This window comes from Oratosquilla oratoria, chromosome 2 (assembly GCF_046742065.1).
Source record: "Oratosquilla oratoria isolate Oo_2021 chromosome 2, ASM4674206v1, whole genome shotgun sequence".
Classification (NCBI taxonomy): Eukaryota; Metazoa; Arthropoda; class Malacostraca; order Stomatopoda; family Squillidae; genus Oratosquilla; species Oratosquilla oratoria.
This window is the reverse complement of record NC_134778.1, coordinates 81942610-81955085: the sequence shown is the minus strand read 5'-3', so window position 1 is coordinate 81955085 and position 12476 is coordinate 81942610. Positions and strand designations below refer to the sequence as shown.

The following is a 12476-nucleotide window of genomic DNA, read 5'->3' as shown; positions in this document are numbered from 1 at the left end:
AATTATTCATTGCACACCCCTATTAATCTTGAAACATTTCTAAGTTATACAGCATTTCACAGACAAACCTGAAGACCTGGCTCATTGGGTCCAGCAATGCAAACAATGTTCAGCTTGGAGGGAAATGGGAAGGGGAGTGGAAACTGTTCTGACTGTGACTCTCTTGATTGTGATGAACTGGCTAAGGAATGTTTGAGTGACAAAGGCCCACTTCGACCACTTCCATCTGTAATTAACACCACCTGTAACAGATTATAATTCCTCAAAGTCAAAATTAAACTGAGTCAATACTCTCTACAGATATATACATACATATATATACCAAGGCTTTTTCCCTCTTACAAGGGAGATAGCCAAAAAGAAAAAGGCATAAAATCATTCCAACCCATTCCATCCCTGAATACACTCCACTCCCCTCCACCCTCCCTCTTATCTTAGCACCTCCAGGATGACGGGTCATCCATGCACCTTGTCCACTGCCCTGGGTCAGAAGCAGTGTCGCAAGACATAGCACATCCACAGCAAGGCCACTTCATTAAATCGGCAACCGCCCCCTTTCTGTCCCCCCATGCAGAAAAGGAGAAGACAGGGAGAAATCCCCTTGGGCTGCGTCAAATTTTTCTCACACATATTACCTCACCCCCCATCCCCCCCACCCATTCCACATCATGCATCACATCATCACCCATATACAACCATTTTCCATTCACCTCTTTCTTCTGTCCTCTCCCGTCCTTCCTCAACAGACATTCCCCTCTTCCCCAAAGCCCCCTTCACCCCATCCATCCACCTCATCCTAGGACATCCCCTCATGTTCACTCCCTCCAAATTTGCCTTCCATACCTCTTTTACCAGTCTTCTTCACTCATTCTTTCCATGTGTCCAAACCATCCTAATACTCTTTCATCAACCCTATCTCCCAACTCCCTTTCCACTCCTGTTCTCCTCCTTACCTCCTCATATATCATTCTATCTAGCCTAGTAACCCCCATCATACTTCTCAGACACCTCATCTCAAACACATTCAAACTCTTTCTCTCTTCCTCTCTTATGTTCCATGTTTTTGCCCCATACAGTGCTGTTGGCACAATCACTCATTCATACAGTCTCCTCTTAGCATCCATTCCCAAATGTCTATTCCTCATTACACTCTTTAATCCACCAAGGCATTTACTCACTTCTCTCAATCTACATTCTACCTCCACCTCCACTCCACCTTTTCCTGACACATATGCACCCAAGTATCTAGAACTATCCACTTCCTCCAGTCGCTCTCCCTTAATGCTCACTTCCAGTTGGCTGCCACTTTCATCCCTTGTACATCTCATCACCTTACTTTTACCCACATTTATCTTTCTTCTATCACACATTCTCCCAAACTCTGTCACCAACTTCCTCAATCCCTCCTCCGATCCTGCCACAAGCGCAGTGTCGTCAGCAAACAACAGCTGGCTCACCTCCTACTTTTCTCCATTTTCTTTAACCATCTCCAATCCCTGACCCACTACCCTTGCATTTACCTCTCGCACCACCCTATCCATGTACAAGTTGAACAGCCAGGGTGACATAATGGATCCCTGATGAAGTCCCACCTTTACCTCGAACCACTCACTCTCTCCATTTCTAATCCTGACACATGCTCTACTACTCTCATGAAAACCCTTGACAGCTCCTAGAAGCTTTCCTCCTATCCCGTATATCTGCATAACCTCCCACAGTGCCTTTCTGTCTACCCTGTCGTAAGCCTTTTCCAGATCCATAAAAGCCCAAAAAATATCCTTCCCCTTTCCTATTGCTTTCTCACATATCTGTCTTACCACAAATATCTGATCTACACAACCTCTACCCATCCTAAATCCACACTGTTCCTCACCAATTACTCCCTCTGTTCCTCTCCTAATCCTCTCAATCAAGATCCTCCCATAAGCCTTCCCAACTACACTCAGTGAGACACACCACAACACCCTTCAAATCATACAAAACAAAGCCCTAAAAACAATTACAGGCTGCACAAATACAACACCTACAGACCATTTACACCATGAAACAAAAGTCCTCAAAGTCAAGGACCACCTCGACATGAGAGGCACACAAACACTTGCCGCAGCCACCACAAACACATTACACCCGCTACACTACATAGCAGAACACCCACACACACCAAGAAACATTAAAACAACACCCAAAGACCTTTATCACACACAGATACTCTCTTCTCTTCCTCCACAACCACCAAATACCAGCCTCCGGAAACATATTCATAATCATATCACTCACCGCTCCATTAACACACTGAAAGACAACACACTGCTGCATGCCAGACCCCCTGATATCCACCCTTCTGAATCTTCTCTCCCACGAAAGGACAGAGTCCACTTGGCCAGACTGCGGTGCGGTCACCACCCAGCACTTCTAAGCTACCAGAAGAGGCTGGATGACCGCGTTGTGAACAGCTGCCCAGGATGTAACACTTCACCCCATACCATACAACACATAATGGAAGACTGCATTATACACAATCATGCACGCAAACAACACAACATACGCTCTATAAAGGATTTGTGGGAAAACCCAGTTTCGGCTATGGCATTCCTTGGGGAGACGGGACTGCTCGGACAGACAGTCTAGGGAACAACAACAACAACAACTACACTTAACAAGCTAATCCCTCTGAAACTACTACATTCACACTTGTCCCCTTTTCCCTTGGTAAAGTGGAAATATACAGGCACTCCTCCAGTCCTCCGGCACTCTACCCTCTCTCCAGCAAACATTAAATAACCTCAGCAGCCAGTCCACCATCACTGTACCTCCTTTTTTTTAGACATTCTATATAGCATTCATCCAGACCAGTTGCCTTACCTGCTTTCATCATCGATATTTCTCGACCTTACTACGTATTGTCTTTGTGAAGACTATTTTCTATTGAATGTCGATATTTGATCGACTATTTATATATTTACATATGTCCTAGTGAATTCAGTTATTTATGTCCTAAAGGACCCATTGTCTGGTACATACATATTTTTACGTTTCTTTTGATATTGTGAACACTACTGTGTATCAGATCTTGTATTATATGCTCGCCTGGCAACCTCTATTTTTTTATCTTCTTTGTTTTTGTTTCTGTTTGAAGGAAATAATTTTTCTTTAATTAGATCTCAGAGTTTTTTGAACCTGGCTCTTCCCCTAGTTGTCACAGGGAAAAGGGAAAAGTCTGCAAACACCAATATATATACACTTCTCTCTACAGATACATACATACATACATATACCGAGGCTTTTTCCCCCTTACAAGGGAGGTAGCCAAAAAGGAAAAGGCATAAAATCATTCCCACCCATTCCATCCCTGAATACACTCCACACCCCTCCACCCTCCCTCTTATCTTAGCACCTCCTGGATGATGGGTCATCCCTGCACCTTGTCCACTGGCCTGGGTCAGAAGCAGTGTCGCAAGACACAGCTCATCCACAGCAGGGCCGCTTCATTAAATCGGCGACCCTCCTCTCCATCCCCCCATGCATAAAAGGAGAAGACGAGAGAAATCCTTTCGGGCTGCGTCAAATTTTGCTCACACATACTACCTCACCCCCCATCCCCCCCGCCCATTCCACCTCATGCATCACATCATCATCCATATACAACCATTCTCCATTCACCCCTGTCTTCTGTCCTCTCCCGTCCTTCCTCAACAGACATTCCCCCCTGTGGTGGGGGAAAAGAATACTGCCACCAAGTATTTCCACTTGGATCGTAAGAGGCGAGAAGAAAGTGACGGGTAGTGGGACTAGGCATCCTTCTCCTTATAGCCCCACAAGGGACATTCCTAAACGAAAAAGTGAAGGCATAAGAGAGTTTTCTCTACAGATGATTTATATAAACATGATTCTACATGCAGTGCATCCAAACAATCTCTAAACTAAAAATATAGGACAATATATGTATGACTCACAACATAATCAGGTTCCACGCCATGAAAACCAACCATATGGCAACCAATCATATAATGATCAACATGCCTTGTGAGAAAAACAGGGTTACATTTGCAGACACTCAGATACAATACTGAAAATTCTAAAATACTCTCATTTACAGTAATATCTTATTCAAAACAGAAGAAAGAGGTTATAATGTCATAAAAGTTTTTACATGTGTGACAGAACTTGTGTTAGGGTAAATGTTTTGAGATGGAGGTGGGGATATGATTTGCTTTTGCAATGCCATCATGGTTGTTTAAAGTGTATATGAATGGGATGGTACAGGAGGTAAATGTGAGGGTGATGGGTGGGGGTTTGGAGATGTTAAGGAGAGTGGAAGAAAATGGGAGGTGAGCCAGATAGTGAAAGTTTGGGATGACATGTGACAGGAAAAAGCTGACAGTAAATAAGAGTAAACATAAGGTGGGTGTATGCCTTGGTTGGGTCACCCCTCTTATAAGGGGAAAGAGGCCTTTTGGTGTATCTATATACACACACTTCTAGACACTTGAAAGTCTGCTGTAGTGGTTTTGGTGCATCTTGTTATAAATCTTGATGCTTCATTTTGTGTGATGGAGCTTTCTTGTTAAATCCCTCCAACACTTGAGTGATGTCTGTGAAAAGTGTATTGGTGGAGTGACCCTCCTTGAATTCATGTTGGTTTGAGAAGGTGGGTACATTAGTTAAGGAAGAGGTAGAATTGTACAAAGGAGAAAAAAAGGAAAGAAAAGTAGAATGAAAGAGTGAATGAATCTGGGCCTGTTGCAGAGGTCAGATACCCTCTGGTGGTTGGGATTGGTGAACTACATTTCTGCAACGCAAAGTAACCTTTCAATTCATATCACATATTATCATAATGATTGCCTTTGAGAAACACTTTTAACAGCAATGGATAAAGATTTTACCTGACATGGTGTGCCATTGCCCCATTCGTCCAAGACATGTTGTGCAGCCCCAAGAAGACCTGTCTCCAGGTTGGTCATATCATACTCATCAAGAGTTGTCAGCACATTCTTTATTAGCTCAAAGTCACGGGTGAAGGGAGCAACAACTTCATACAGGGAAGAGAAGATCACCTAAATGATTATATTATATGTATTAGTATAATTGATTGATTATAAGCGTTCAATCTGGTGTCGTAACTACTAGGTTATTGACACCGAATATATTAGTAAAAGTTTTGTTTGATAATAGAGTTCATAATAAAATATATGCCACAGAGCAACTAGTAACAGTCCCTGAGTCCCATGTATCTCCCTTGGGAGAAACTATGGACTACTGTCTCTGTTGTATTACTGTAGGACTCCTTCTGTCACTAGTTTTTAATATTAGCAATCACCAGTTGCCTCCACTCCTTATGTGAAAAAGAAATATAGTCAATATTGAGAGATTCTGGGTCTGGTCTGGAGACCGTGTGTGAAGCCCTCTGGGGCTGCACCTTCTAATGAAGACAAGACTGTTGATGAGTTTAGAAAATGAGTGGCAAGGAAATTATTTTCTCTGGTGTCCATCTCATACGACCACTACTTACAGCTACAGGTATATGTTGTTGATCTCATACAAAAAATAAGACAATCAACTGAATGTTATACAGAATTACAACAAAATCATATTATGATAAAAAAAAAAAAATTATTATATAATAGCACAAAAATGTGGCAGGTGACAACAAAACTGCAAAATATAACAGTTGCCACAAGTTAAGTGTATAAATTCATGGAAGTTATTCCTAGGATTAATTCACACTTTATAGTATGTACTTACTAATGCAGTAAACTCTAATTTACAGTGCTGCATAAAGTGGTCAAGGAGTACATTGCACCCATGTACAGCCAAATGTTTACGGAGTACATCCTCCTCTCCATTGCTAGCTTCCTCTGACACTCGACGACACATAGACAGGGACACATCCAGAAGAATCACAGTTGGCATCGTGTTTCTGTGAGGTAATAAAGAGCTGTCTGTAATCATGGATGTATTTAAGTGTCTGCAAGAAATTACCAAGTACAGGTGAACTCCACTTTTCATGAGAAATGAAAATTATGTGAATAGCAAATTAATGCTTGTCAGTTCACCCCTACATACCTCCAGATCTGTGAGTTTATATGCAACATATGCACTCTTCAAATTTACTGTACCATATTTCTATGAAATAAACATATCAATGGGAAGCTGTCTCCTCCTCTTCTTCTTGTTCACTTACATCCTGTAGGATGCAACGAGAGTCCCAAAACACCCATGTGTAAGCTGTCTAAAGATTGAGGTGTTGTGGAATTTCTCTCAAAACCTACAATGTTGCCTTGGTGAATGAGGACATTCTCCACTTCACTTGCAATGGGTGTACACTCAAAGAACTACCAGGACCCCCCATGTCCGATGGTGAGGTTGACCCTTCACCTATTAACCCCGATCGCTGTGCCTCGCCCCAGTCAACATCCAGGGACGATTTCAACTGCTTCATTAAGCGGGGCCTCCACTTCGTGAACTTGAATGCCAGAAGCCTTCTACCTAAGATAGACGAGTTCCGTCTACTAGCGCGGCGGACCAGGGCAGCAGTCATTTGCAATGATTTAGCATTCAACCCCTGTACAGACCCTATGAGTAACGATGGGCTCAAAGCTGTGTGGGTAGAAATATTGTTACCTAAATCTAATCCCATCTTATGTGGGGTCTGTTACAGACCACCAAAACAGATGTCCTTCTATAGCACATTAGAATCTACCTGTTTCAATCAGGTCAATATGCATGACCAAGAAATTATTATCCTAGGTGATTTTAATATGAATCTGGCAAGTACAAATAATAACCTTATTAAGGCAATGAGAGATTTGCTAAAATCTCATGGCCTGACACAACTGATTGACGAGCCTACAAGAATAACAGGCACATCCAGGTCCATCATCAATCTTATCCTGGTCTCCGATTGTAATAAGATAATGCAGGCTGGTGCTTGTGATTATGGACTTAGTGACCACAGCTCATATATTGTACTAGGAAAGCTAGGAAGACGATTTTCAACAAGCACAACACAGTGAAGCTTCATTCCAGGAAGCATTACTCATGGGAACATTTTGTAGATGAACTGGGTAGGACAGACTGGTCGCCAGTACTGAATTGTACCAATGTTTATAAGGCTTGGTCTAATTTTAAGTACACAATTCTTACTATTATAGACAGAGTAGCGCCTCTCAAAGAGATACGAATAAAACAGAGGACAAAACCATGGATGACTAACGAAGTACTGGGTTTAATTAGAGATAGAGACAGATTTATTGCTAGATTTAGGAAAAGTGGAAATCAGGAGGACTATAATGGCTTTCTGTACTATAGGAATCAGGTGAAATATTGGAAGGAAAAAGCCAAAGCTGATTATTGTACTAACATGGTGCACCACAACAAACATGATCCAAGGAAGCTTTGGCAAACACTGAAGACCCTAGAAGTTCACACAAAGCCTAGTAAGAAAGTAGACAGGATAGGAATCATGATAAAAGGTGAGCTTAACTCTGATAGGAACACCATAGCCAACTACTTCAACACCTTTTTCACAACCATAGCCACTAAACTAGTAAAATTCCTCCCAACGGGTTCTGGGAAGTTTGGGCTGGGGTACGTTCAGGAGTACTAATAAAGACAAGTCCACAAAGTGTTTCAAACTACATAAGACCACTCAAAAAGAAGTGTTTAAATTACTGGCTAGCATAAGTGCCAATAAAGATACAGGGTTAGATGTCATTCCTGCGAGGTTTGTTAAGGATGGAGCCACAATTATAACTCACCCAATAACCCACATAATAAATTTGTCTATCAGTTCAGGATTTATTCCAAGAGACATGAAAAGGGCTCAGGTAACACCTCTTTATAAGAAAAATGCAAAAACTGAGGCAGGTAACTACAGGCCTGTTTCAATTCTAGGTATTATTTCCAAGGTTTTTCGAACGTATCATATACAATCAGTTAGATACCTACCTCAGGGAATGTAATCTACTATACAGCATGCAATCTGGTTTTAGAATGAATTACTCAACAGACACCAGCTTATATACCTTTACGATCTGATAAAACAGGAATGTGACAGAGGTAACTACACGGGTTTAGTCTTGTTGGATCTACAAAAGGCATTTGACACAGTGGACCATGATATTTTATTAAAAAAACTTCAGGCATTAGGAGTGGCGAATATTGGCTGGTTCAAGTCCTACCTTACAGGTCGCAAACAACTTGTACAGGTAAATGGAGCCTGCTTAGATGACAGAGAGATAACTTGTGGTGTACCACAAGGTTCAATTCTAGGACTGCTACTGTTCCTGGTCTATATTAATGACATGCCAGGTGCGATGAACTGTAAATTACTGCTATTTGCAGACGACTCCGCACTAATTGTCTCAGGTAGGGACCCAGTTGAAGTAGAGAAGAAACTGGGTGTCGAACTGTCATCAGTCCAGGACTGACTCATAGATAATAGGCTGTCTTTACACCTCAGTAAAACGGAAAGTATTGTCTTCGCATCAAAACCCAACCTCAGGAAACACAGCAATGTACAGGTCAGATGTGGGGTTAATTAATGTCTTGGAGTCAAAACAAGAGGTAACCTATTTTGGAATACCCTTAGACCAGTCCCTCTCAGGGAATGCCATAACGGATGAGATTGTATCCAAGTGTTCACATAAAGTCAAATTTTTGTACAGAAAAACCAGAAATTTGATTTGGAAACAAAGAAGCTTCTGGTCTCAGTCTTGTTACAACATCACTTTGATTATGCTTGTAGCTCTTGGTACAGTAGTCTGAGGAGAAAAAACCAGTCTCGGCTACAGGTTGCACAAAATAAGATCATTAGATTCATGCTAAATTTACCTCAACGTAGTCATATTGGTATAGAAGAATTTAGCAAGGTAGGAATGTTACCTGTAAAATATCGTGTCCAGCAGCTGAAACTAAACCAGGTTTACAATGTCGTTCATAATTCTGCTCCCTCATATGTGAGCTGTAATTTTACGTTATCGGCTGAGAACCGAACCCAGAACAGTCAAGGGTCTTTTATTGTATCTCATGCAGGTCCCTTCACCAAAAACAGCTTTCACTTCACAGGTGCTCAACTATGGAACTCACTACCTGTGTCCATTAAGAAGTCAAATAGCAAGGTTACCTTCAAGAAAAAAGTCAAGGGTTACTATATGTCTCAGCTATGGACAGAGAACAGCCTTGATTTTATGTACTACTAGCTTAGTGAGGGATACCTGACTCCATGAGTAATACCATCCAAATCTGCGTTCACTCATAACTGTTCTGACCTCCCCCTCCCTTTTTTGTCCTTCAGAAGTTTAGTTTAGTACAACAATGTTTGATGTTACAAATTGGTTTCCACCTTTGTTTTGCTAGTCATAGTATGGTATATGTCTCAGGTAGGGTCCAAGAACAGTTATGATCTGACCTTTTTCTTCCTTCTCCTTGTTGTTTTACTCATACGAGTACTGGTCCCCTGTACCCTACTTCTGGTGCTTCAGGTTATAATGTACTACTCCCTAGTGCTCATACTAATTGCCCACTCCGTCCTGAGATTCAGGTAAAATGTTAGAATTAATTAATAGGTGACCCTAACTGCAGTGTAGCATTCACTATAACAACATGTAGATACAGCTGTAGAATAATGTAGTATATCATTAATGGTACTACTCTAATATAGTACTCACTCATACTGTTTTGTTACAATTCAACATTATTTTGTTGTTCCTTTGCTTAATGCAATGTTCCTTTTGTGATGGTGCTCAATTCTTGGTCTCAATATCCTGTGTATGAACATTTTAGTAATATTAACAAAACTATAACAATGATTATGTGTCATATGTGTACTGACTGGTATTACTCATGATTGTCTCTGGTCCCCTTAACCCCCTACATATGTTGTATGTGTGACTTAGTGTAGAATAACAATCTGATGAGGACCACAATGGAAATAAGCGTACATCTTTTTTGTGTTATCCCTGGCAATTTGAAATTATTATTCCAAACTATGTGTTCTTGTCATTATTTGCACTTCATGTACATTGATTCATAGCCAAATAAAGTCTATCTATCTATGACTTTGTTGACCTTACCTATCACTTTCATTACACTCACCATGTCATACAAAAACACCTTCAACTGTATGGCAATGCACTTCTTAGCAGCCTCACAAGGGCTGAGGAGCATGCCATGTTGCCCTCACCTCTGCATCTTCAATGTTGTCAAAGCCCTCACCACCATCAAGTCTCACCAATGCCACCATCAATTTCACTGCCTCCATCACCAGATCCTAATGAGAGAATCCCTCAAAATCCTAGACACACTTAAGGCACAAAGCCTTCCAACATTCATTCAGTTTCTGTAGTCTATCATAGAAGCTACCATGCAAATGTTTTCAATCACTGGGTGATGTTAAAGACAAGATTAACCCAATGTTTTATGGACTTTGTTATGTACCCTACTTGATGACATAGTATATAATTTCTAAACTAGAATTTTTATAATGGACTAGGGAACCACTGCACAAATTTAATAAAACCTTAACCTAAAAACCTAACAAAATTAACCAAACCTATCCTTTTTTAACCTAACCTAATTTGACCCAACATAATTTAGCCTAATCTTCAAGCTATGAAACTCCTCTACACCCCACAATCTGATTGTATGCCAAAACTGGCTGTCAACATGCTTGCTAACTATGATGACCCTGATGACCTCTAGAATTATAGGTACCACATTACTAAATGCAGGTTAGGTTAGGTTACATAAATTTATCATACTTTAATTTCTTCAACCTCCACATCTGTCACAAAAAAGATAGCACCTCATGTAGTCATCATGACTCCATTCATTAGCATAATGCTTTTAGCAACTTTTTCCGTTATTGATTTTCCAAGAAAAATGTGCATCACACTGATGTATTATAATTTAAAAAATTGATATTCAATTTTCTATTGCTATATCATGTAGGTATGCACTTCTGAAGATTTACTCAGTTTTCTTAGTGATGCCCCCTTATCTAGTGATTTTCTCTGAAGTAGGTAGATTGGGAAGACTAATGGGTTTCAATGCATTTCTGTACAATATGCAACAGCAGATTTTCATTGTTAGGTTAATAGCAGTTTATCAAAATAGCATTTAACAAAAATAGGTTAGATTAACTGCATTTTATCAAATTCAAAAGGAAAAAATATTCCTGGAGGTCATGAGTTATACTGCTACTTGAATGGAAGTGCAGTTTTACCAACTAATGCATTTACTTTTTAGTTTTTAAAACACTGCTGGTATGTCACCTGGCCCCCCCTGATAAGTTCATTTCTATTTCATCAATGGCTTACACTATAATCACTAGGCCTGAAACTAACATCACTGATAGTATCCAAATTTATACCATCACCATGTACTTGGAAGAATTCTCCAATGTTCAGTATTGATTTTACTAATTGTTCACTGTAGTTTGTACACTTTTGTATTCTTTTTCCTAACTTCTAGTATGTTCGCAATTTTTCCTGGGTCCTCATCTAGTTCCCCATTTACATTTACAAAGTAGTTACATGGTATGGCAACAAAAATTGGTCCCTCAGTACTCACCCTGCTAAAAAATTTACATTTATTTAACATGGCAAAATGAATTACTAACTTCATTAAGTGTCATTTCGGTAATTTCTACCGAACTTCACTCACTTTATTGTCAAATCCAGGAGGCAGGGCAAGAAAGCATAAATGAATGATATACGGGATAATTAAATATCAGATTTGCATTAATCACACTATATAAACGTCGATTTCTGACATTGGTGTGTGTGGTGGATCTCAGCTGAAACTTCTATCCAATCCATTTTCCCCAAGATTCACCTATTAACAACTAACTCCAGCACATCTCTGCCTTCCTTCCTTTTCTTTCTTCATCTTACAGCCTTCCTCCCAAAAGATGATGACCAAACATTTCACCGCTCTCCCGTTAATAAAGAAAAATTAACTTTATTTCGAACTGCTTTTGTACCTTTTCTTTAGCTTTCCCACCTTCGTGGAACATTTTGTTTACATCGGCATGTTTGTCATTTGAGATAGTTATTCCTAGGTCCCTTTCCGAGTTTACTTTTTTTACTTCCTTTGTGAGAATTTTATATTGACACGATATTCTATTTTTTTTTTTTTTTTTTTTTTTTGCTTTTTTGTGTCTTCGTTTGTGTGTCGGTTTCTCCAATTTAGTTTCGGTGTGTTTGTCCTGGCGCAGAATAGAATGGCAGAGTCTGACTATGCCTCTCAGTATAATCCCAGATACTTGCTATTATTTCAGAATTTTACACTGGTTAACGAATTTTCCTTTTCCTCTGAGGCTTGGTGTGGTGTGAGTGTGAATGTATGTGGCGCGGACGTGGACGGACGGTTGGCACCCCCTTAATAAGATGAAGATGAATACGGTGACGATGAATACGATGACAATGACTACGATGATGACTAATGAATATGGTGTAGGCAGTTTACTACACCAG

The 12476-nt window shown here is 40.2% G+C and overlaps 1 protein-coding gene across 8 annotated transcripts in view; it reads right to left on the bottom strand.

Moving 5' to 3' along the window:
- The window catches only part of IntS14 (integrator complex subunit 14), a 39398-nt gene extending 27256 nt beyond the window's left edge, over positions 1-12142 (bottom strand). Inside the window, exons 1-5 of one of the 8 annotated variants that reach the window (XM_076211784.1) lie at positions 11722-11960; positions 11665-11684; positions 5743-5917; positions 4884-5054; positions 69-242 (exon numbers count right to left, since the gene is read on the bottom strand). In XM_076211784.1, coding sequence (XP_076067899.1) covers positions 69-242; positions 4884-5054; positions 5743-5910 — 513 coding nt within the window. In that variant the 5' untranslated portion in view covers positions 5911-5917; positions 11665-11684; positions 11722-11960. The other 7 variants (XM_076211773.1, XM_076211793.1, XM_076211763.1 and 4 more) reach the window with 7 other exon arrangements.
- Between the last annotated feature and the right edge of the window lie 334 nt (positions 12143-12476).